Source organism: Phalaenopsis equestris, unplaced genomic scaffold, assembly GCF_001263595.1.
Source record: "Phalaenopsis equestris unplaced genomic scaffold, ASM126359v1 Scaffold001032, whole genome shotgun sequence".
In the NCBI taxonomy this organism is placed as follows: domain Eukaryota; kingdom Viridiplantae; phylum Streptophyta; class Magnoliopsida; order Asparagales; family Orchidaceae; genus Phalaenopsis; species Phalaenopsis equestris.
The window spans coordinates 149,674-175,836 of record NW_018165471.1 but is presented as its reverse complement, the minus strand read 5'-3'; the positions used below and the strand labels follow the sequence as shown (position 1 = coordinate 175,836).

General features: G+C 32.0%; 1 protein-coding gene across 1 annotated transcript; it reads right to left on the bottom strand.

The window, feature by feature from the left end:
• Window positions 1–1,666: 1,666 nt before the first annotated feature.
• Window positions 1,667–25,132, bottom strand: LOC110032813 (serine/arginine-rich splicing factor 2-like). Its single transcript, XM_020736575.1, has 4 exons — window positions 24,969–25,132; window positions 3,155–3,223; window positions 2,978–3,084; window positions 1,667–2,698 (listed from the first exon to the last, which is right to left on the bottom strand). Exons 1-4 carry the CDS (start codon window positions 25,093–25,095, stop codon window positions 1,862–1,864), a joined length of 1,140 nt encoding a protein of 379 aa, XP_020592234.1. The 5' UTR covers window positions 25,096–25,132; the 3' UTR covers window positions 1,667–1,861.
• Window positions 25,133–26,163: the final 1,031 nt, after the last annotated feature.

Here is a 26,163-nt window from a genome sequence, read left to right as displayed (position 1 = left end):
CATTGACGATTACCGTCCACACACGAGGGCAATATGGGAAAGTAAATAATCCAGCCAAATATAAGCCGATCAGCTCAATCCTGACAAATGAACGGTTCTGATTCGCATTGATTTTCAACGTTTTGCTGTTCCGTGTACATAACGATCAGCTGATGCTGGCCAGTATCATGGACATATTACCTTATGGAAGTAAAGAAAGGTGTATTTCTGTATTTCGCAGTCTTTAAGATTAGCTAAAGGAGAAAAAACGCCGGGGGCAAAATCGTCAGTGTGGTGCTTACTATATCTATGCTTGCTCAAAGGTTGGGAGATTCGAACGGAAGGCTTGACTTAAAACAATTTCCCTCTTTTGGGAGATTCGCATCCGATCTGAATACCTCTTGGTGGGCGGATATATTACTAAAAGAAGCGAACAACTCGTATGACTCCAAACTAACCCGGGCCGAGCTAATTTGAGCTCGCTCGAGCTCGTGTTTGTATGTCTGAAGTTCGTTCAAGCTCTGCTCGAGCTTGGTTAGAATAGTGTTCGAGCTCAATCTTGATTATGAGAATGTTGTTTGAGCTCAAGCTCAAATCTTTTAGCCTTCAAAAAATTTATAAATGAGCCGTTGGTTTAACAAGACAAGTGGGACTTACTCGAGCCTTAACATAGCCTTAATTGAATAACCTCACATGCTTTTAAATGATAATATTCACAAGGTCCTTAATCAATCTACTACTTATCTAATGAAATTAACCTTATCAAGCCGTTCTCGAGATTTTGATTATACTATTCGTGAAACGAGCAGAACAATACCATGTTCGAGCTTGTTCATTTGACTACCGAGTATTTATAAAAGTGCTCAAGCTTATTTGATAACATAATCAAACAAACATAAACGAGCTCTTATTGAGCGGGCTACAATTAACTTGTCAAACACATGGTTCGTTTGCAGCCCTAGTAACAAGAAAGAGAGAGAGAGAGAGAGAGAGGTCGTTAGCGGGCAAAGATCGAGAGCACAAGAGATGATTTACACGAAGATCTAGTTATCAATGGAGGTGGTGAGCTCGCAACTTGGCATTATTGATGAAAGCCTTCATCAATAAGGGTTGTCATTGTCCCTCTATGTTAATCATAATGGAGTTTAATGTATTTTGGAAAAAAAAAAATACAATTAGGTGATAATAATTATAAGATCCACATAATTATTATAATAAGGAATGTCATCCCACCTGTATTGATCTACTTTGCATTTGTGTAGGCTAATTCATGTCTTGAAGATGAGCGAAGACTTGTACCAATATACCTAGTAATTAACCAACCCAAAGAAAAAAAAGACCTCCATAGCTAACAAAATTATTTGGAAAATAAAATTGACTCTAACATATTAGAGCTATCAAAAAAATGTTCACGTATTCGGCTCATTAAGTAGCTTGTGTTTGAATAATCCATTATGCAAGTCGAACACGAATAAATTTTTTAATCTTAAATTACAAACGAGAGCACGAATAAAAAATTGTTTGATCATGATAAGCTCATTTTAGCTAAGAACAAAACAAATTTATGTCTATTATCCTCTCCTAAATAATAAAATTATTTTATATATCCTCATTACACAAGGATTTCTGGCTCTAAACATCAGTAAAACACAAAGAATCATTACCCATCCCACCATACATTCATCAATTACAGCAGCCATCATAAAATAACTTCATAAGAACGGCACCAGCAGCAAACTTATCAAGTCTCTGTAGTCCATAAATCCACCGTAATATTCTAAAAACAACAGCATCAACAAAACTTCTAATAAAAGCAGTCTCCGTAGTTCTAAAAGTTTAAATTACCTTACATAAATTTTAGAGAGAAAAGAGAGATTTAATCCTAGTAGTTGGCAGCCCTTCCAGACTCATAGTCTGACCGCAGTTCAGGGGAAGGCTCAAACGTCTCACAATTTCTTGCTGAATTGTTTTGAGTGGGGGTATAGCCTGATGCAGGATCTGAGTTCTGAGTAGTGTAATTATTTGTTTGATGTGGAGCCGCGGAAGAATAATTAACAGCTGGTGCAGATTCATAGTGGCTTGCAGGCTGTGTAGTCTGCGACGAATACCATGAGTGCATCGTCGATGAATTCGAAGTCTGCTGAGACATCTCAGATGAATGATTGAATGGAGGCATCGACCCATTTGAATGGTTGAGATAGCTCGACGCATAGCCTGACTGTGACTGCACTGAACCACCATAGCTCTGTGGAGGTTGTGTAGTCTGTGTTTCATAATAGGAATTGCTTAATGGAGGTTGTGTTGCCTGAGGGGAATAGTAAGAGTTCTGTGGCTGCGGCGGAGGTGATGAATAGTTGGATGTGGCAGCTGATGTATAAAATGAGGAAGATTGAGACAATGGTGCTGATCCATAGTTTGATTGCGGCGGCGGCGGCGGTGGCGGGGATGATGCCTGTGATAAATAGTTTGATGTGGCGGCTGATGTATAATATGGGGTAGATTGAGATAATGGTGCTGACCCATAGTTTGATTGCGGCTGTGATGGCGGCGGTGATGATGTCTGTGATGAATAGTTTGATGTGGCAGCTGATGTATAATATGCGTTAGATTGAGAAAATGGCGCAGATCCATAGTTTGATTGTGGCTGTGATGGTTGATCTTGAGAAGGCGGTGGTCTTGGTCGAGCATACTCGGCAAAAATAACCCAACCATCAAGAAACTGTGAATAAAACAATTTCGAAAAATTTATATACATACCACTTAATTATATATATAGTGGTATTTTTTATGTGATATGGAAGAACTGGATGGTATAAAAAAAAAAAGTGAAGTGTAGGTGTTAGATATGTAAATATATATAAGAATTGGGTGATATGTATGTAAATGTACATAAACAATAAATCCAAAGTTTTTTTAGTGCAAAGTAATTTCAATTGGGTTCATTTTATCATTTTAATTGATTTCAAAGAAAATAATAATGAAAAGGCTAATTACTCACCTTCCCATCCATTCCCTTTATGCCTTCAGATGCTTCTTCAATTGAGGCATATCTCACAAAACCAAAACCCTTTGAATATCCCGAAACTCGATCAGTTACAACTTTAGCTGCAAAAGGAAATGTGAAAAGACGAGTAAGATGGCGGCGATGTGCAAAGTTATCTCTTAAGAAGCATACCATGGACAATTTCTCCAAACTTTGAAAAGGCTTCCCTAAGCCCCTCGGAAGTAGTTCGTTTGCTCAGGCCTGCAATTATCTCTTTATCAGAAAGTAAATAGCTGTACTGCAAAAATATTGCTAATTATAAATTTTAAATCATTGCATTTCTGGTTTTTTAGTCAGAGCTGATAATTTGACTAGAAAATGAATGATATATAAAATTAAATCAGATACAACACAAAAGCATGATATTGTTACATTCATGGAGAGTCGTTCTAGAGAAAATTAATCCAAATAGCTTATATATTAGTCGTCATGGATATGCACCTTTACAATTGATCATATGAATGGAGTTCTAACTTATTAAATTTCATTTTATGCCATTGGCAACTTAAAAAATTCCCTAATATATAGACAAACTTTTTTCATGATGTTCTTTTTTCTGAATTTGTATGCCTCACTTTTGAAGTCAAAAAAAAAAAAAAAAAAACAGGATTATTATATACAAACCACCCGAAACATTGATATTTACAAATTAACCACCAATGTTACTTCCCCCCCACCACCAAAAGAAAAAAAATCATGCCATTAATATTTGTGGAACATCTATTACTTCTCTGTCTAAGAATAGTGAGTCTTTATTCAAGCAACCAATAAAATCCAGATTGGATATGAAGAGTAAAACTAGTCAAAGGCCTAAAGGCTAAACTAGAGCTTTTGCTCACTATTACGACTGTCAAAAGAGCTCGTTGTTCGTGAACAGTTCGTGTCCGGCTCGTTAAGATGCCCGCACTTGATTCATTAGCTAAGCAAACAAGCCGAACACGAACGAAGATTTGTTCTTTGGTGTTCGACTCATTTTTGCTCGAAATAATTATATATATATATATATACACACACATATATCGTGAGTTGTATTTTTAAATAACTTAATTGACCACAAGACTACAAAGATGTATAATCAATTAAAATTATTAATTAAAAACATTGAATAAAAATATATTAAATTATATTTAAATGATGTTTTAATATAAAAAATAAGATTTAAATCTCGCCCCAACCCTTGACATCCTACGACTATGTAACTAGAGTTATTAAAATGGTTCTTTGTTAGCTAACAGCACGTGTTCGGCTTGCTAAGCAAACGAGCCAAACACGACCAACTTTTTTGTGTTCAAAATATAAATGAACCGACACAAACAGTGGTATTTTATAACGAGCTGAACACGGGTTGAGCCCGGGCTCGCTCGGGTTCGACTCGTTTACACCCCTACTCACTATTCAATCAACTACTTCTAATTCACCATACCATTTGAAGTTCCCAAAAAGCCTCCACTATGTTGATTATAGTTCATTCTACATCTAGTTAACTCTTTGTATCACGTATTTACACGTACTTAATCTTTATAAAAGTTACATATAACATGGAAAAATAAAATAAACATATATTTATCTATTGTATTTTTAATATATATAGCATGAATGAGTATATTGATAGAAGACATAAAAGTGTGGTTTTATGTAAATAATAAAATGATTTTGAGTTGAGTCACACTAGTTTACATCGACTAACCTATAGTTTGATTTTGAATGAATAAATTCAAGTGAGATTTTTAGTTTCCAAAAAAAATTTTAACCTCAAATTCAACCTCAAACAAAGAACAAACAAGGTTGAACTTTTTTATCAAATCAAAAATTGATTATATAGGCCACAAGTATTGTCATTTATAAGCATCAAATTTTGTAGTTAATTGTCTCTCTTGGGTTGATCTAAATTTAGAAAGTCAGATGTCAATCCAATAATAATAAAACAAAATTAACCACCCTAAACCATCAAGATGCCACATGAAATCAAAGCAAATGAATTTGCAATAATTGCATGATGAGATAGCATATCAGTTACGTAAATAAATGATCTAAGTAAATGAATGAGAAGGCAACTCGCTCTTATAAGCACAATTTCACAGGCATGCTCAAAACTAGCTGAAATAAAAAAATTATAAATAAAAGGAATAACATTAAAATAATTTGCTTAGATCATTTATTCGCTCAATGAACTGCTGAAAATGGACACACAAATTTTCATCACTTTGATCTGCATTTTTCCTCACTATCTTTCCACATTAATCTTCTCAGCCTATCTCATCGGTACATCTTATAAATTAAAATTTTCAAATCAAACCATTAATAATAAAGACCAAGTTTCACAAATACACAAATGTAAACATATATTACATCGAATGCCAGACAATCAATTAGAATGAACGAGAAATCTTAAGACTATTGATGGTGATCTAGAGAAAAACATGATCAGAATGAATACTGAGGATAGTTTATATAAATTTCTGTTTTAAATTTAAATTTGAACTTTCCTATTTTATGGAATTAATATAAGAGATGATAGGATTTCCCTTGAATTGTGTAGTTAGTTTAGGAAGAATAATAGCATTATCAACTTCCTCCAACAAAGGAAGAGACCTAAATTCTTGCATAGAGGCAGATTACAGCAAAGTGCTTGCCATCCAAGAGGAAAACATCAAAATCAGAAAATAAAACTTAGTTGTCCACAACAATTATAAAACTAAAATTCGAAGGGGGAATCTTCTACAGTAAGAAAACAATACTCGAGGTATCTTTATTTCGTTACTAGATAATTAAGATAGCTCCAAAAATTTGTATTCCTTATAACTTCACATTGTGGACTTGCATGTTAGCATTGGGTCACTACCCACACAAAACTGTATTATATTCTTATATCACATTGCGCTCATGCGGCAATTTTGTGCTTCAAAAATTAAACTTTCTAGCCTCTAGAAGCTATGTAACAACTCATTATCACTCGATTTCCTAGAAATATTGTATCACAATTAAAAAATTTCGCACTTAAAAAATTGCAACTATGCAATCAATCTTTATTCTATTAAAATTAAATATCCTTTATCTTCAAAATTACCTAAAAACTCTAAATTTTCACTTAGTTTCAATAAACATCTCACAACTATGCCATCTGCAAATAACATGCGCACATATTCCTTAAACAGTTTTATAACGATTCAAAAAATTTATAAAGATAATGATTATCCATTAAGTACTCCTATTATGAAAAAGAAATTTCTGGATACTCCAAAATGACAAGGCTAGCCAATATTTCACCTAATATTACTTTAATATCTCAAACAAAAAGCATCCATTGAAACATCACATTTAATTATTAATGAGTACTAAAATAATTTGTATGATATGCAATCATATTACATTTTAAAATCAATAAAAAACATAAGACGATCCCTTCATTGCCTTTTGTACTTTCCATTAATTACCATGGCAGAAAAGTTACTTCGATATCAAATTTTCTTAAATGCTATTTGGGTTGAATTAATTGCTGCGTAGAGTAAAAGGAATGTAGGAATTTTGAAAAAATTGACTTCTGGTTGAATAAAAACACATCAAAAATAACTTGTTACTGTATTTGGAATTCATTTTTACTTTCTCTTTGGTGTATTTTCCAAAATCACATAATATTGTTCATGTCTTAATATATACCACATAACTTCCCTACCCACAACTGCTAACGTCCATCATCAATTCTAACATACCATACATCGTTCATCGCTATTATTGAACACCGCTACCCGTCAATCAATTCCACTACCATCCATCGTTGACTACTGCCACCCCATCAGAGAATGCCTCCTACCACTACCATCGTTTTCCATATTCTTAAAATGCATATATTTGAAATGCATTATAACAGAAATAAAAATTAATAATATTTTATTACATCCAACTAAATAACGAGCATTTATAGAAGGCATGTAATTAATTTATATTTTATTTAAAACTCCTTGAATTCCGAATTCACACAGTGCCTTGGCAAAAAAAAATAAATAATAAATAATAAAAAAATAAAAAAATAATTGTTCTCCAATACTAACATAACATTTCTAAGCTTATATTCTATCACACTCCCAATACTATATTACATAACTTTTTACTTCGAACCACTTATAATAACCACAATTTCAAATAACTTTTATTCTCAAATATGAGCACAAGAGTTTTTTAATCATGCGATATTTGTTTGTTTGAAATGATCTATTAAAAAAAATATTTACTAATCAATAATTTAAATCTGAAGATGTATCCCATCAAATAAATAAAACTTAATCTTTATGTATTTTTTCAAATCAGTTTCAAAAAATTTTTAATGATTCTGTTAAATATTCCATAAATATATTAATTATGCTAATTCCAAAAAAATATCTTCCCTCAACACCTTCTCCCATTCCTTATAAGTACTAACCTTACTACATAGATGAACAAACTGACCACCCTCATTGCAAAAGTTATAAAAGTATTTATAAGCCTTAAACATATCAATTATGCCAACCTTTAAATTCATTTTGTTTTCTTAATAACCTCTTTGAACATCACTCCAGCTCTAAATCTCATTATTATAGGTAATCTGTTTCTAGAAGCTTCTAAGATGTTTACCACAATCATCTAATTGCAAATAAACTCGTTTTACAGAAAGTTTGTTTCAGACAAACTTTCAAATTGCCTCTCTAGTTGCATCTTTAAAATTAATTTATCAAATTAAGTTCCACTATATAATCTTAGGGATATTTGGTTTTTTATTGTTTGTGTAAGTACTTCTAAACCAGTGAGCTATTACGCTTTCTTCAAAGGATGGCTGCTTCCAAGCCCACCTCCTGGTTGTTTTATATGTTCATAATAACAACTTAAAAGTGTAATTAAACTTCATCATAAAAGCACTGAACAATCTTTGTAAGAAGATTTTGCAATCCTTCCTAGTAAAAAAAAAATGTTTGCGGTTTGATGGCTATATTTTTAATGAAACAAAGAGCTCTCATATATCTTGTGTTCAATATAATATAAGTTATATGCTACTGCAAAATCAGATATAGTATCTCACATCACATTTCTATTTACCATTCTAAACCCATGATGAATTCTCTCAAAACCATCTTATTGAAATAAATATGATCATTTAAGCCAGTAACTACAATTAGCATATCTTCCTATGGCATATATTATAATAAATTCTGAAGTCTAATCTCTGAATTAAATTATCATCTACCCTCAAATGTTAACTTCTCTAAAATATAATAGCTAATAATATTCTCCAAGATTCTTTAGTCTCCACATTCTACTTGATATTTATTTTTATTCTTCTCATCACTTGTTCATTAATTACTTAACATTCTTGATCAATTTTCTAATTTAATGTAGCAAATTTTTTCTTAGTTTTAACACCAAAGAAAGCTTCATATAATTTTACCATAATTAAGTTTATGTTGTGCCACAACTAGCTAGCTAACTTTTGCGTACTTGTTAATGTCCTCAAACGTTTGAACTTGCACAATCAAATATTAAGACTTTTTTTTTTCATGAGGTGAGACATATCCCTGAAGGTGCTTTAAATAATAAGCCTCAAAATTAAACTAATAAATTGATTTAAAAAAAATGAAAAAATAATGCATTTGAGAGTAATCCTTCTTAAGGCTAAATAATATCATACAAACTTGAGCTCAACTTTCTCCTTGTTAAATATTTGAAACTAATTAAAAAATATCAAGAATAGCATCATAAAAACACTAAATAATAACAAGAACTCTAAGACAAATGAATAAACATCAATAAAAATTCAAAAATAAATAGGTAAACATGTTTTAAAATAAAATGGTTCTTAACTTAGAACTTTGAATTTAAAAGTCATTTTTACTCTCATCACTTAAAAGCATCTTTATTAAAATCATCATCATAGTCATATACTCTCTCATCTCCCATATCCTGCACTCGTATCAAAAATTCTCCAATCTTCTTAATCATCTTCCTTTTCTTAATAAATAAAATTCAATAAAAATATTAATTAAAATAATCACTATGTTAACCTTTAAAATTTTAAATTATGTAAAAATTTATACTAACATCTTATGTTATTTTCTCGTCGTTTTTCATTGTCCTAGTTCCTTCCACTATAAAAAAAAAATGTCAAGTAAGATCTTTCTTTTGTAATTATGACATTTAAACTCCATTTTCATCTTCAACACACTTTTTTTTTCTAATCTAGGTTTAATTATATTGTCACTTAGGCTTTGGGTTATCAAATAACAAAAAGCACACACCACCTAATCCCAATAAGGCAAATGTCTCAATATATGTCTCAAGATGTGCTTCAAATGAGGTGAATGCCTCTTTTACCCATGCTGAGATGTGGTTTACCCTGAGGCAACCCTCAAATTTTAATCATGGGTGGCATCCACATTAGGAGATACATCAAAATGTATGCATAATGTTGAATCAAGAATCATAGTATGACTCTAGTTGTACTAATAAAGCATTGGCATCTTAGATAATTAGGGGGAAAAAAAGCCCTAAAATACTTGTAAATATGCTTTTTATACTCTCAAGGTTCTGCAAATGATTTTTCATGTCCATCCATGGTCTACGTTTGCTTCCCTTCATGAAAAATTCAAGTTAAATATTGAATCATTAGTTTAAAATTTCGCAAATTATGCTATCACCTCTTCACATCATATTTCAATTTATTATTCTACACCAATTCTACACCAATGTTGAATCTTCTGATAATCCATCCTACAAAAATGTATATGTTAATTCAAATCACCAATTATAATTATCCTGCCATCCTATGGTAGATATCATAATACTTCAGTTTCATCTCTGAATTGGACTTTCAAGTTATTATCCAATACAATCAGAAATCAAAAAATAATAATGCATTTACATTGTCCTTGCAAATTATTAACTTATATAAATCACCCTATTATTAATGTTCGATAGAAAAATTTCGCATTATCCCACTCTACTCAAACATTAACTTATTCAATATACAATAAATTATAGCATTCCATAACATACTTTCATGTTTTAGCGTTCTATACAGATTGTTGAAAACATCCAATATTTATTTTTCTTCTAATCATTGGTTCCATCAATTCCCTAGTCTAGTTTAATTTACCAAAAACATGTAGCAAACTTCATCTTAAATTTAAATATAGTAAGGCATCACAAAATTCTCAACATAAGTTAAAATAGTTCCATGGTAACTAGCCAACCCTTGTCCACTTCTAATTAGAGTAGTCCACATAAGGTGATGTACCAAAGAAGGTAACCTAGATTTGAATCAGGCATTTTAGCTCAGACATGACACAAAGAGTTGCACTAATAATGCATGGTATCTTTAGCATAATTCAAACAACAGCACTAACAATGCATAGGCATGTTTGATAATTAGAACAACGAAGCAAGCCCTACAAAACTTGCACTGCATTGTTTATGTGCTCCGTCATTATGACTCAGGATCTCAATTTGCCACCTCCACGGCAAATAAAAGTGAAAAATTCAAGGGAAATTTACGTACACACAATTCTTATGTATTTACATATCTAACATCTAAAGTTTGATATCTATATTTATCACGCCTTCGTGCCATAAATTTGTGCATGAAAAAAAATGTATTTCATTCCTAAAAAGTTAGTATTAGTGGCATTTTGTGATGCCAAAGATTCGAGTGTTATATATGCAAATATGAAATTTTAGACTTTAGATATGTAAATTTATAAAACTAGTGTGGTATGTATGTAAATGCCACAACATTCAAACATCTGTTTAAAGTTTTGAACATTATGCCACCACCACTGAAGTCATGATTTTCAATGATCAACTGCGCACTCAAAGATGAAGCTAATCTGTTTCCGCTCCATCCATTTATTTGTCATATTTTTGTCATATTTTCTCCACTATCCGGACAACGGATTGTTGAAATCCTATATTGGCAAATCCTCCCATGATATTCCATAAAATAGACTAACTTGGCAACCAGTCGAGCCTTGTACCGTTCAAGAGAGATGTCAAAAGTATTTTGACTGCAAACACTCATTTGCAACCGACGGTTGTCTTTCTTCTTGTAGATTAGTCCATTCCCACGTACCATTTTTTCAAGAGCTTTCATCTCCTAAAAAACGACCCCGGCCACTTCTAAACTTTCAGAGCACCTTGCACAATATTAGGAATCTTCATACACAATAATTGTGAAGTAAAAGCACAAAGAGTGGGTGAGAGGTTTTCCTACGACACATAATGAGACAATAGATATTGGGTGAAAAAACTTTCCGTAATGGGGAGGCTAGACTCGTTAGACTCAGGATTCAAACTAGGCTCAGATTCATGACTCAAAACTCAAAGATGAAGTGGACTGAACATGACATAAAGGATTAGTTAGGACACCACCTGGACTTGTAGATTCTAAGCAATGGAAATGATTCGTAGACCCTTTCTTTTGTGTTGTCATTTGCCGCAACTAGACACTATCAAACAATACTATTGTTGTAGTTTTTTTTTTCCCTATTTATCATTAGTTATGAACATCATGAGATGATATTATAGAAACTTCAAGATCTAAAAAACTTGATTCATCCAAATATAATATCGTTTGAGTTATTCAGGTTGAACAATCAAAATTAGGGTTATGCTATTTTGGAAGTCTTTGGTTTGAAGAAAATCCTAAAACTCAATACATAAATCATTGTTTTGCAATTGGGGGCGAATATATCTAAGTAATCAATGTCATAGGTCTGAATGAATCTCTTGTCAATCAATCTATCCTTGTACCATTCTAGAGAGCTATAAGATTTATATTTGACTATAAACATCAATTTGCATCCAACAGTTGACTTTCTTTCATCTAGGTATATCAGCCAATTCAGGTCATTTTTTCAAGAACTTTCATCTCCTTGAAAATAGTCTCCTTCCACTTCATAACTTTTAGAGCATCCTGCACAGTATTAGGGATCTCCATACATGATAATTGTGAGGTAAAAACATGGAAAGTGGGTGAGGTTTTCATAAGACATATAATGGAATAATGGATATTGGGTGCAAAATTTTTCCGAATTTGGGAGGCTGATCATTAGATTCAGGATTTGAACTAGGCTTAGATTCAGGATTGGAAGACTTAGAACTCAAAAATGAAGTGGATGAACATGGTACGTGAGTAGACAATATCAAACAACACCACTTCCATAGTTATATTTTCTCATTTGTTATGAACATCATGAGATGGCACCATAGAAACTCAAACATCTAAAACACTTGATTCACTCTCTCCTGATAAAATATCGTTTGAGTTTATAAGTCGAGCAATCAAGGTTGGGGTTATGTTATTTTGGGAGTCTTTGGTTTGAAGAAAATCCTAAAACTCAGAAGACAAATCTTTGTTTATCGCCCCCCTCAAATGAAGATGAGATAAAAGAAATGTTGCAATTAAAAAAAAATGACATCCATTACATTTTTTTTAGAATTGGGATCAAAGCATTTATACCCCTTTTGGTTAAGAGCATAATCAACAAACACATATTTTCAAGTTGTCCTTAATTGTGAATGTGAACGAACACAGTAAAGCTAAATATCTTTAGAGCAAGGTAAGATAGAGACAATTCTTGGGTAATATTTTTTGAAAAACAACAAAAGGTGCTTCAAAATTTAATACTTTATTGGGCATTCTATTTATGAGAAATATAGCAATAATAACGACTCCACCCCAAAGATATTTAGCTACATGATTGGTAAATAACAACACCCGAGCTGCCTACAATAAGTTCTTAATTTTTCTTTTAGCCGCAGAATTTTGTTTTTGAGCGTAGGCACTTTGATGAATTATTTCTTTCTCAAGAAAGAAATGATTCGAAGTATTGTTGAAATACTATGGATCATTATCGCTCTGAAATATTTAATGGTTTTTTAAAATTGTATATCATGGTGTAAAAAATGTTTTAAATTATTTTCACTTCAAATTCTTCGTTCATTAAATAAACCCAGCTTAAGCTATTGTGATCATCAGTGAAAGCTTTTCCATAATGTGAAATTTCTACAAAGACCCCAGATATCACTATGAATCAGAGTAAATAGTATAGGTTTCTATATTTGTGTAGAAAATGATATACTATGATGTTTAGCAAATTAAAAAACTTGATATTGAGATAAAGACAGATTTTTATTCTGAAGTAATTTGAGAAATAAGTATTTTAAATATTGAAAACTAGAATGACCTAACATATAATATCATAATATAATTTTATTATTTAGAAATAAAAACATAATTTAAACCAGTACTTAGACATTTTCTATTCGAGTTAAGTCCATCCTTTTCCTTAGTACTATCAATCATCCTCCTCCTAGTCAATTTTTGAAATTACAATAAGCAGAATAGAAGTTAGCTTGACGTTGATTATCAACAATAATTTTACTCGAACAAAAAGTTGCGGGATAGTTAGGAACATGAAGAACATCGCGAATGGTTAACAAAGAGGAGTTTGACGGTTCAGATCACAACAATTACCACGAGAAAACTATCAACAATTGTTATATTTTGATTGTCTGCACAAGATTTATAGGACGAAAATAATTTAGAGCAATTAATCATGTGATCAGTTGCATCAAAATCAATTATCCATGAATGCCAAAAAATTAGGAATAATATCTAACAAAACATTGACCGGAGAGTTGCCCTTATGTACTAAAGAGCAAGACGGAGTCGGGGATAATTTTGGACATTGAAGCAATTTATGCAAGTGCTCTAATTGCTCCTTGATGAAAAGGACTGCATTCAAATTAGCAGGCGGCTCCTAAGTTTCTTCAGCAGAAGCTTGATAAGCTCAACCTTCACGTTTGAGTATGGATTTTCAATTTGCAAATTTCCCATGAAGCTTCCAACATGTCTTCTTTGCATGTCATGATTTTTTTAATGCTCACACCATTATTTTTTTCGCCCTTCTTTATCAGTATGAGTCAAGTTCACTTGTCATTCATAATTTTACCAGCTCGTTGTATTGTGTAGTAACATCACGATTATTTTGTTTAAATTTGCAAATTTGAGTTTTCAATTCAATAATTTGCAAAGGAATTCTTAGTTTGTATAGAGATCTCAAATAGCCTATGAGGTTTTCCTAAAGTAGGTTCAATGAAGTTGATGAGTCATGCAATTACTAGACAATTTTCAAACTGTCATTTTTTCATATTCGGATCGCTAGCAGTGGACTTTAGGATTTCTTCGATTAAATACTCAATTTTGCCTCTTCCATCAATCACCAATTTTATGGATTGAGCTCATTCGAGGTAGTTATGTTCATTAAGTTTTATAGTTGTGAGGTAAAATAAAAAACTATGAAGAAAATATTCAGTTGATATACCTATAACAGGACTTGCAGGATAGGGTGAGATGGTTTTAGAATTACTAGAACCAGTCGATGCGGTATAAATTTTTTGAACTTCCAATATCATTGTTGATTCGTACAATACCCTCAAAATCTAAGGAAAAACAGCTTACATGTGGTGGCTACCTCAAGGAAAACAAGAAACACACCCTAGTTCGGATGCAGGCTAAACTTGCACACCTTCGATGACAGAGGAAGGATAAGGAATGCATTGGGTCTCTAAATACCACGATCTTGTTATCTAAGCGTCGTGATCTGATCGTTGTCTTCCCAGCGAGCTTTAATTGCGACTGTGTTGCCTTCTCAATCATGATCTAGTTGTTGCCTTCCCAATCACGATCCAGTTCTCTAAATCTTGGAATCTGGTTGTTACCTTCCCAACAAAGTTATAATCTAGGTTGTATGGCAAGTGTTCACAGAACAAATCCTATGCAGAAGATGTTAACGAGATTAGGTTTGGATACCACGTGATTTTTTGGAGGGGACAAATAGTTATTCCTCTTCAATTTCATATAAGAGGGTTACAAGATAAATAGAGGGGTGGCTCCCACGTTAGGAAAGCAATACAATCAACCACTACTCCACATAAAAGAAAAAGAAAATTGAAATTATAACATAGCAATAATTCCAAATCATTAAATAGAAAATAATAATAATAATAATATAAGATACTAAAAATAAAAATCTTCCTAAAAAATCCAACAATACCAATTATAAAAGGGGGAAGGAAAGCTCGAAAATCCATCTCATTTTTCCTTTCATCTATATTGGTTGGTTAGGCCAACTATTCAAACCAAAGAATGGGTAACTTAGCCAATACCAAACAGTTACCATGGACACACACAATCTCAAGCAAAGTTGTCTTTAGGTTTGCCTGTTGGATTCCCCTTTATTTCTCAATGCATATAAATATTGAATAACATGGTTAAACATTGAACTTAGTAAAATAAAATGTACGAGTAGCTCAAAAAAAAATTTATTTGAGAATACAAATTGAATTACTGGGCACAACTCAACTTCAAGTGTAAAGTTTAGTTCAGCTTTAAATATCACTAAGGGTTTGTTTGCAACAATATTCTAATTGTTTTGCTCTTCATACAGTTGCCGCACCTTCGTCTGGTTTTTGTCTCTTTTATTGCTTTTCAAAAAAATTGTATGGGGGAAGGTGATAAGGTCTGCTAGTATATGATAGCTAAAAGAAATTTGCTCTAACTTTTCACGAAAATGAAATTTATAATACACATTCTAGATTTTAAAAAAGTTACTTTTTTCACAATAACTTTGCAACCACCTTCATAAAAAGCTATAGCAAGTCCAAACAGACCCAATGTATGAAGTGATTTCGTCGGAGTGTTATAAGTAGTGAGATATACTCAATGCTTTTATCATCATAATGTTTCATTCCCTAGTATTCTTAATAGGAATTTTTGCGGGCAACAAAATAGTATAGAGAATTGGGGAGGCAAATACATTTGAAAGAAATCATCCAACAAGAGGATCTTTTTATGAGGCTTCAAGTACCATACTTTATATGCCCTCTATTGAAATTTTTCCCCATGAGATTTTTGGATTTGAGGCCAAGTGTCATGCCCCAATGCCCACTTCATAGAATCAAACATTCCATGCTCTAAAGCCAACAGTTTTGATATTACTTGGCGCACAATAATCTCTAAATAATCAATAAACCGTTTAGATATTCTTAACCAAAGGGAATCAACTTTAGGCTATGCATAATTCCTAACAAATAGTTAATGTCATCTCTTATTGTCATTATGTTATATTTGCAAAAGAAAAATAAAGATTCCATACAAGAGAGTTGGTTGAGTGGTTTATAGCCTCGATAAGGACTAATGAGGGTGTTAATAGCCTCTCTCTCCTCTTTCTCAGTTGTTGATAGTATTGGGGCAGCCAATCATTAGTAGTAATTTTTTAAAATTGAGAATCTCAGCCCTCCATTCAAAGCTAAAGGCATACCACTCAACCCAGTGGTTGATAGTATGATTAGTAACATTGCATATATATATATGTATGTATGTATGTATGTATGTATTTTTTTTTTTTTGAAAAGCCCAAGGGCTGATTTTATTGAAATAGAAAGGATACATAAAAGTAGTATAAGAAGAGCCCAAAAGAAGCACCCTACCCATACAATACAAGTACAATAATACCCCAACAAAAAGAAATAGATAAACTCAATAAAATGTAAAATAAATTTAAAACATGCAGAAAACAAGTAGTCAGGGACAAGTCAGGTATACATATATATAGCTCCCACCAAATTGTTGTAAAATAAGTAGTAACATTGCATATATATATAGAGAGAGAGAGAAAGAGAGACTAAGAGTTTGTTTGAGATTGTTGTAACTTAAAAAAAAGTGACTATAAAGCTGTAGTAAATAAAATAACTTATTAAAAAACTACAATGAGAATTATAAATATATAATTTTTTTAAAAAAATCAGACAGCAGTTTTCGTACAAACACTGTACTTTAGCAGACCACATTTAAAAAAATAGCTCCCACCACAGAAATTTTTAGAAAGCAGTTTACCAAACAGAGTTGTAGTGGCAGTCTAAAACGTAAAACAAACAGAAAGTTATACCAAACAAACCCTAAATTTCCAAACTTCTACAATATCTCTCAAAACAATCTAACCTCAATGGATGTTTAATTGGGACTTAAAATTTTACCATTAAGCAACTTCTTTGAAGATAATAACACTAGAAAAAAAGATAACAACACTTGTCTTTTTAATATTAATCCTATGACACAATTAGTGATTCTACATATTCTACCCTCCAAAAATTTTTCTCCGTAAAATCTCATTTAATAATTCATCAAATTGTACTCTCAACTTACTTTTTTTCATCTTTAACAAAAACTCGTATCTTCACTTTTCATCATCTATCATGAAAACTCTATTATCTTCTCTTTTTAATATTAATCCTATGACATGTTTAGTGATTCTACACATTCTACACTCCAAGAATTATTCTTCCATTAAAACTTCATTTAATAATTCATCAAATTGTACTCTCATCTAACTTTTTTAAATCATCTTTCCTAAAGACTCTATTATCTTCATTTTTAAAACATATAACACGAATAGAATCGTTGGATCTCATCTCTTACCAAAGCTATAACACAAATCACATTTTCTCCTTCCATAATAGCTAAACCAAATTCTACATCTTGAAAATTTATATCTTTGACTTTAATTACTATATGTTAATCCAAAACTTTCGACTTATTTATGGTGATCAACTATATCAACAATTATTTCACTTGTTTAAGGTAAAGTTTTTTTATCTTAATAAGTTCTGCATATCCCACTCCAACACCCACACAACTGACACATGATATATTTCTAGACTTCTCAAATTAAAAATTAAAAAAAAAAATATCTCCTTGATGCAACTAATATTTTTTTTAATACTAACTTCGAGTCAAATTAAATTTCCAATTTAAGTTTTCTTAACAGCACATTTAGAAGATTAACAAGTCCTAAGATTTTATTTTTAGAATTTCAAATTATGGAAATAATTTCTTGTCATTAGTTTCATTATGCTTCTTGGTTAAACATCACATGACTACCATATATCTATCTATCTATCTATGTATAGTCTAAACAACTTGGCTTGCATAGCTTTGAGAATGAAAGAGGGCAAGCCAGTAGAATAGCTATTTGAAATCAAAGATGATAGCAGTTTTACTCTAAAATTGGAAACTTGATAGATCTTAAACAACAAATTTATGGAGGGAATCGAGGAGACGGTAACACTAAAGCAAACAAATAAGACTATTTGAACATGCTTAAATGGCAAATATCAATCATAATTCACTTCAACAAAAAAACTTCCATCTTTTACGGATTCTCTCAAAACCATACTTTAACAAGCGAGGTAGCAAATCTACCACAAAAGCCTGCTGATATTCCAAGGATGCAAGGGCAAAAAGACAGTAGCTTCTCAACAGTTAAGAAACGTGCACATGGAAATATGGGTTATCGCAATATTCACCCACTATCGGCAGAAAAATAGTTATAACTATCACATCCTACAACAGAAATTTCTCAGAAGTAGATAATACCAAGAAATTAGTAACAAAATAGTAGCAAGAAATTTGTAACAAAATAAGAGCATGGTAGCTAACTAGAAAGTAAAGTTGTGAGGAAGTTGTCCCCAAAAAACCCTTATTGATCTGTTTTCTTTCCTAATCTTTTCAAATAAATAGTTACGACCTACCTGATTAGTTCATCTTTTGCCCATTGTTTAGCATTTTCAAGCCAAATACAACTCTGTCAGTATATTTGTTCAAACTTTTTCACTGCTTTGTTGCAAGAAAAGGCTGTGCGTTTAAGGTGATTATGTTATCCTTGCTTTATGAAAAGTAATTAGCCAAAAACTAATATCAAAAGCAATTGTGGGTAAGCATAGAAACTTCAATTGATAGAAAGTATTTTTTTCAGAAAATAGTATTGGCTCATTTGGGGTAGCATTATGTGTTAGCTTTCTTGTCAGAAGTTTATAGCTACTTTCTCAACGATAATTATCATTCTGCTTAACTAAAAAGTGGGGAAGGTGTTGTCCAATTTATTTCATCCAAACAGACATCAGTTTTTGTATGTTGTTCTTTCCAAAAAAAAAAACAAAAAAAAAGTTGTCCCAAACTAAAAAAAAACAAAAAAAAAGTTGTCCCAAACTAAATTTTTTGAAATGCCCATTGAAATTTTGAATATTTCATCATTCAACCATATCCAAATAAAACCTAAAAAACCTTTCTAGCTCTCAATCTAAAAGTAATCATCATAATACAAAACAATTTGCCAAAAATTGCAAGATGCAAAAAGTTAGCATATTATTTTTAAAAAGAGCTATCATTTCACGTATCCAAACTATTAAATCCATCATCAATGTACCATTTCGTGTTTTAATAATATTGGTTGATATTTATTAATTTCTCGCCCACCAAATGCATGTTCTTCAATAGTTTTTTTCTTAATGATGCCAAGTGCGTGTCTTATAAAAAATCCATATATTATCTTAACCTATAACTTAATTCAAAATATATATCACTCGTCAAACTATATCATCAATAGATAACTCGCATATTTTTAGGAAACATCTTCGCCTCCAATAAAAAGTATACTAACTAAAAATCAATCTTGAATATGACCACACTATAATTGAAAGTTCTTCAATTAATTCATTATAATGCTTATCATTTCTTTTCAAAAAATACCTTAAATAAAATATCTACAAAACTATTACATAAGAGTAACCTATTTTAAATATCATAAATAAATACTCAAGGGCCAAAACAAAAAATATATATATATATATATATGTATATATAATCTTTATCCCTAATGTACTTTTGATTGTGATAGAAAACTCTTAGGGTCATTCACAGTTACATACAAGATTAATCATTGACCATGAGGGTTTTAAAAACTCTTCCTTGACACAGCTTTTAATCTTTAACCAAAGTATAACTTCTTACTATCATCAATCATTTAAGCTCTAGAAAGCAAAGTATACAAGATCCTTTTATTTCACTCTAAATTTTAAACCGACTAGTTAAAAATATACACTATGAAGTACATCTTCCTAACATAACACTAAATAAATTCTTCGAGATCAACATGATTTTTCCAAGCCACTTTTTGTCTTTGTATTTATCAACATATTGAGCATCTCCTTTTCCTCTTGATTGGTGTCACGAACGTAACATATCCATTTATTTGAAAGCCTTTGTATAAGATTATTTACAAAACTGTTAACCAAATTTCTACAATACCTCTGAAAATTTTCTAACCTAATCAGGTATCTCAGTCGGACAAAAACCTTTATCATTATGCATGTTTTTCAAAGATGACTCCATCTGAAATTTTCGATAAATGTACTGTATACTTTATAATTATATCAGTCCAACCTTCAAGAATTGCTTCATTAAAGATCCCATTTAATAATTCTCCAACTTGCACTAACATATTTCCTTCATGTCAGCATAATTCAAGAAGATTGCCATGTTCACCTCAAAAACATTTAACATAATTAAAATCCCAAAACCACTTTCCACTTACCATGGCTACACTTTTTCCCTTTAGTAATTTAACCACATGTATCAGATCAAGAAATATTATATCTTTGGCATTTTTTTATAACATTTTTGCCAACTTTTGAGCTTTCTCATTTTTACTGTTTATATCAACAAGTTTCTTTGCTCATTCATGAAGGAACCTTTTTACTGTCATATTTTTTTGCATTCCCACATCAAAATTGGCTTAAATTGTATAGTGTGTTTCTGGGCTTGTCAATTTTTTTTACAGATCAATTTTGGTTCAAATTTAAATGACTTATTTGCTTCTCTTGAAAACATGCCTTGTACAGTAACAATCCCTTTTTTTAATTTTTTTTTGTTTTAATCAACAAAATTACACCTTTTGATTACTTTTATGGTACTTCTACATTACAAATCCAAAGCCATTATTAAAATTATTTTTTCAAGCTTTTTTATTAACTTGCAATGTTTGCATGAGCTACTTTGACTATGTAGAATTTAAGCTTTGTGATCGTATTTTGTTGAAGCTACTTGCTCAAAAAAAAAATCCTTTTCACCTGGAAGACATCCATACATCTCAGTTCAATATATATAGATCAAAGGAAGATCTAAACTAGCATGCCTAGACCTAACCTCCTCAACTATGTAGTACCGACACTTCTAACAATGTGTCGTACATGTATCGGACACCTACACTTGTCTGACACACCCTGAAGCTTGTCTGATACTATAAAATATGTGTCTGAATTTTTTTCAAAACCAAACAAATCCAAGATAGGCCTCGGCATGCATCGAACATGAGTTCAACATGCTTTGAGAAAAAAGTAGGACGCAACAACTACAACAACAACAAGCCTTTATCACACTAAGTGGGATCGGCTACATGAATTTTTCTCCATTGTATCCTATGAGTGTCATATTTCATTTAACTCTAAAAAAATTAAAATCATTTTATACAATATGCCCATGTCATGTTAGGTCTACCTGTATCTTTCTTAACATAAATCGAATCTAAAACATCTACTCCCCTAACCGTAGGGCTGTGAATTTAGCTCGAAGATCATTAATCGCTCAAAAATTAATTCGAATTTTGGCTCAAATCAAAATATACGAGCCAAGCTACGAGCCAAAATTTTGGATCGAATTCTTCTCAAGCTGGCACCCGCTCAACTCAAAATTGAATCATAAACATCCCTACTGATGTTAACATCCCTACTGATGTTAACGCTATGAATTTAGTGAATTTAGCTTGAAGATAGTTAATCGCTCAAAAATTGATTTGAATTTCGGCTCGAATCGAGATTGGATCAAAATAAATGAGTTGAGCTACAAGCCCAAATTTTGGATTGATTTTTTTTCAAGCAGCTTTTGAGCCTCCCCAGCTTGGTACGAAATTATAACGTTAACAGTCCTACTCAACCACATCATCAGATGGTTAACATTTAATGTGACCAAATCATCTAACATGAGTTTCTCTAGTCTTGTCTGCCACTGAAGCTACACAAACCCTTTCAAGGACACATTCGTTTCACATTTTTTGCTTCTAAGTGTCAAGCCACTCATCCACCTAAGCATTCTCATCTCAGCAACACTTAGCTTTATGCTTCTCCATCAATAGTCGGCATTATCTACACCACAAAGCAGTACAAACTCACCACCATCTAATAAAATTTTCCTTTTAAGTCTAAGCCGTACTTTTCTAGCACACAATAGGTCTGATGCATTCCACTACATCAACCAACCAACTTGAATTCTACTAATAACATCCCCATCAAAAGAAGTGGAACACAAAAAGTAGAAAATTAAAGATATACATATAGCCCTAATTTTACCTCATCCACATCCTCTCTCATTTGAAGTTCCCATTAACATTCCTTAAAATCTAACATCAAAGGTTTCATAATATTATATGTTTATCCATAGGATATTTAAAATTTAAATAGAAAAGCTAGATGAATTCTTTTGAAACATATTATATGTTTAGTTTTAAAAAATTAATTTTTATAAGCATGAGGTTTCATAATATAAGTTAATTTTATTCTTGCATACTTTGTTTAGTGATGTCTTTAAAGAAGAATAATGAAAAAAAAAGATATATTAATTAAATATAAAAATACATCCATGACATGTCGTGTCCTAATTTTTTCAATTATGTTGTGTTCCTATATCGCGTGATGTCATTGATGTGTCCCCGTATTTGTGTATGTTTTTCATAGCTCCCCAGCCACCTTTATTAGAAACCAACTTATAGTTGATCTAAACATGGAAAACTAATAAGTGGAAAGGTCAGCTGACTCCGCCCATGAATTCAGATTATTGTATAGCACTTAAAAGACTTTCACCCTTCTCTTGACATAATTTTATTTACATAATTTCAATATAAAATAGGCTAGAGGTCCAAAAGCTGCAACTTACACATACCACCAATACAACTACTAAGGTTATAGAAGACTAATAATTATCCACATTTATTCACTTAATCAACCAATATACTGTATAGATTTTACATTTCAGACACAAGTCTAAACAACTGGCTTTCTTGAATAGCTTTGAAAATGATCAAGTTTGTGTTGTCATGTATTTATTTTAATTATGAACTTCATAGATTTCAAATAGCAAATTAAGCAAGAGGCTGCAATATCAACCAAAAAAATTATTATTTAAACATGCAAATAAAAATCAAAATTTATGGATGAAATGATATCCATGCATTTATGTTGAGCTTACCAAACACATTCTCTCAATTCACAACATTCTTAATAAAATTAAAAGACATTTACATCTGTAACATGTAAACATTACATTATTACAAAACAATCACCCTAATATTTATATTTATACTATATCATTTAAATCTTGAATAGCACAACATAACTACAAATTTTCTTACTCAGTTAATTGCAAAAATGTTAATAACTTGGTTGTATCGCATGCAAATAGATATGCTTGGTAGTTCATTTTAAACACATCAAAAGTTAGTTTTGTGAATAAAAAAGATTTCAATGATATATACACAAATATCACTAAAATTAATTATCTTTTAAACAAAAAGGCTGATGGTGGCCGCATGAATGCATTCATGTTTCTATTACAAAGTATAAAATGCTTCCAATGGTAGATAAACTACAACACTAAGAAAAAGCTTTTCACCTTTTTGTAAATTTATATATCATCATAATGTGGAAAAAAAATAAAAATAAAGGACCTATTTAGCAAGTTCTGGGATTAAATTCAAATAGGATTTAGTTCAAAATCTTCTAAAAACGAATTTAGTAAATTTTGATGTTGTTGAATCCTAAAAACTATTTGGCATGATAGTTTAATATAATATATGAATTTACTAATAAATCAGTACTTTAGATTATTACTTAAATTGATAAAATAAAAAAAATTAATTCAATAATACCTTCATAATCATTCTTCAATAAATTATAAATTTAATAAATATTAACAAATTTTCTGTTTACCTAAAAAACAAATAATGGTAATTTATTTAACTTGATAATTTAAATTAATAGATTTATTAAATAAATCCCGCGATCTTCCTCTCCCGCTACTTCCCATAACCCTCCCTGATTGAAGCAATCCAAAACCCCCCATTTTTCTTCCTCTTTCACTCCTCCCCAAAACCATCAAGGAAAGCGAGACTTAGTGATGGGCACTTGCAAGCAAAGCCGGAAGTTGCGAAAGGCGGTTGCATGCAAAGTGACGAAACCGGTATTCTTTCCCTTCCAGCATGTTTCTTTCACTATATCTCCTAAATCCATCAAACTCTCAAATTTAGTAAATCCAAGACTTTGGGTGAAACAGGAATGAAAATTTTGTGGATTTAGGTTGCCCAAGAGGACCGTTTGACAGGATAAAACTGCCCAAATCTGCTACCAAACAACTCCTGAGACACATGCCAGCAAATGTCTCGTTTGTTCTAATTATACAATGACCACCAGTAAGAAAAATTCATAATTTAACAGGTGAACTAATTAAAAATCTCAATCATTCTTTAGTAATATAGTGTTACAACTATAGCGTAAGACAATGTATCGATGCCAAGAAAGCATAAATTAAGATACCACATAACTTCCTAGCTACTAAACAAAATCCCAGCCTAGAATCTTTGTAGTCATCACAGCCTTCAATCCATATTAGCAGAAACCTGGTTTTCATACCTCGTGGAATGGGCTAAGCTTACAAAACCCCAAAGACAGCAGCTTTATTAATACAACTACATGCTTGCACATTGTATCAACCAAAATAAAAGACTACGCTCACACTAAAGAGGAGCGAAAAATGAGTAGCAACTATTCTTGATAATTTATCATAAAGAAAGACAGACAAAACAAACAGAACAAATAAATTCGAGAGAAAGCATGGCAGTGGCAAGAATAGCTACGGATAAATCGAATTCAAACTTTCCGCGATCGTAGTGTGCCCGCACTCACTCATGTGAGAAAACTCTAACAATGAATCAAATGGTCTGCATATAGAACCAGAACGGAGGAGATCGACACATGCCTGATACGAATAGGTTCGTCGAGGGTTCTGCCTTCGGGGGAGGGGCGGCAGCAGGAGGAGGGGTGAAGGCGGAGATGGAGAAGAGGCGTCGGAATCCCAAACGAGCCGCCGCCAAAGCTCTTGCCATCTCTCGCCCGCTCTGGAATGCCCAGCCCGGATTCTTAATAACTTAACCTAAGTGGAGGACTCAGCTATTTGTAAATTCGGAAATTTGCATCCGTAATTCTTATTTTTTAAGAAATTTACATACAGAACACCTAAAATTATTTATATTACATATTCCTGATTATTTAAATTCAAAACACCCCAAACATTATCAAAAATATATAAGATTTTAGGAGGAAATATTAGTTCAGGATTCCGAATACATCCGAAGTTCAATGGTGCGGCACCGCGTGTAAATTGGACCCACCGCAATACATTGTGATTGGTTCGCTTTACACGTGACACCCACCTATTGAACTTCGGATGCATTCGAAGTCCTGACCTAGTATTTTTTCAGAATTGAGTGGCTTGTAAATCTTCCAATAAATATCAGTTATTGTGTGGTATGTATTTAAATGACCTTCGCAATTTTGCCAATAAAAGTACTAATATTTAGAACAAATGTCACGAACAAATTTCTCTCAAGTCACTAGTGTGACCTTAGCTCGTTTCGAAGCACTATGTCCGTCTAACCCATGCAACGTCTGGACTTGAAAATATAAAAACTCTTTAAGGAAGAATAGATTATTGAGAGAAATGAACGCTTCATTAATAAATGAGTGATTGCACACATAGTTGTGTGAAAACTTTGGTTGATTACAAATGAGGGGGGAGGTCTCTATTTATAGTCTTCTCTCAAGTCCTAGAGAATATTATGGATTTTAATCCAAAACTACAGGGAGACACACCTAAAGGATAGAGTGTTGAAGAGAGAGAGAGAGAGAAAAGAGAGCAATAACACAATAATGAGCAGTAAATTTGTGTAACTTTTATTTATGAAATAGACTCTTTATTTATAAAAATGTGTTCAATATAATTACATGATGTACCCCTAGATTATGTAGGTAAGGCGGTGGTATTTCAATCTATACATAAAATATGGCCAGTGGAGCCTAGAAATATCCGGTCGGGAGGGGTTGGGCGGTTGCGAGATCGGACGAACACTAGTTCAGGTGGTCGTTAAGTTGGGCGACAACATACTAGGATCGAT